At 39.8% G+C, this 1378-nt stretch overlaps 1 protein-coding gene across 1 annotated transcript in view; it reads right to left on the reverse strand.

The window, feature by feature from the left end:
- Window positions 1-1378, reverse strand: part of LOC107757058 (WD repeat-containing protein 46-like) — a 37720-nt gene that overhangs the window by 4485 nt on the left and 31857 nt on the right. The window contains exon 12 of the mRNA XM_016574428.1: window positions 52-242. Within this exon, the coding sequence (XP_016429914.1) occupies window positions 52-242 (191 nt within the window). The remainder of the gene's footprint in view (window positions 1-51; window positions 243-1378) is intronic.

The following is a 1378-nucleotide window of genomic DNA, read 5'->3' on the forward strand; positions in this document are numbered from 1 at the left end:
TATATATATATATATATATAAAAAAAATTCTCTTCACAAAAGTAAACTTACCAATGCTTCAACTTGTTCCTTGTGCCTCTGCTCAAAGCTGGCCTGGTCTACTTTACTCAGCTGTTCTGGGTGCAAACCAATCAGCTCAGGCTGCACCTTCTCTAGCAGAGCCTTGACCTCCCACTCCTGTCTCTGTTCATAGCTGCGGAACGGGTTTGTATCAAGAGCATCAAAATTGGGTTCCCCTGCACCTGGAGAGGCACAAAAAAAGCAGGGATTTTTCTCTCTTTTTTCAGTTATAGGAGAACTGTGACCTGTACATTTTTGGTGACATTCAACCCTGCAGCTCTGTAATATACTGAAAGAAACAGATTATAAATAGACTTTCGTTCTTCCATACTTCCATGGTGATGCACATTATGTGTGTTGTGTGTGCCAGTATGTACACTGCATTTTTTTCTCTGCCAAATTTAAGGAATAAATAAAATTGAACAATACATAAATATGTCCTCTGGATGTAAATGTCTAGGGAGCAGACAATGGGTTGCATTAGCAACACTTCAAAGTTTGAAAATAACACTTCCAATATATCTCTTCATTACTTTAAAGATTTCAAGCAATTTTTTCGTAAAATGAATTAAAGACTTGAATAGCTCTGCTCACAAACACCAGAATATGGAAACAACTTTTAATGTACCTTGAATGAATGAATGATGCATTTATATAGCGCTTCATTGTGTATTGTTGTACACCCAAAGCGCTTTACAATCATGTGGGGGGGTCTCTCCTCAACCACCACCAGTGTGCAGCATCCACTTGGATGATGCGACGGCAGCCACAGGACAACGGCGCCAGTGCGCTCACCACACACCAGCTACAGGTGGAGAGGAGAGAGAGTCATAGAGCCAATCAAGTGGTTGATTACACTGTCAACCTTCAACCTTCTGATTACACTGAAAAAAAATTGTGTTAGTCTTGTTTTCGAATGCAAATACCTAAAGATTCTTAAACAAGATACATTTACTTAAAGCTGCAGTCCGTACGTTTTGCCTCTTTGTCGTTATCTCTGTTTGAAAACCTGGAATTGCAGCTGTGTGCAGAATTATCTAGTTTGTGTGGGTTGTGCACCGGCACGGCTCCAGCATGGATGAATCTAATGTTTTGAGAAGTATGTGTAGCAGTCAGTCACTGCACCGGTGTGAATCCTATACTTAGTAATCACAGATTCTAGCCTACGTCTTGGAATATATGACTCAAATAAGAATTTTCACCGTATAGTGTCATCTGAATAAGCAAGTAACAAGTCTGCCACGTTTGTTCTGACCAACTGAGGAAAAAAGCATTACAATAAATTGCGCTACCAATGGTGATTAAATCTAAAGATCGG

The sequence above is a fragment of the Sinocyclocheilus rhinocerous genome, unplaced genomic scaffold (assembly GCF_001515625.1).
Source record: "Sinocyclocheilus rhinocerous isolate Xijiao unplaced genomic scaffold, SAMN03320098_v1.1 scaffold233, whole genome shotgun sequence".
In the NCBI taxonomy this organism is placed as follows: Eukaryota; Metazoa; Chordata; class Actinopteri; order Cypriniformes; family Cyprinidae; genus Sinocyclocheilus; species Sinocyclocheilus rhinocerous.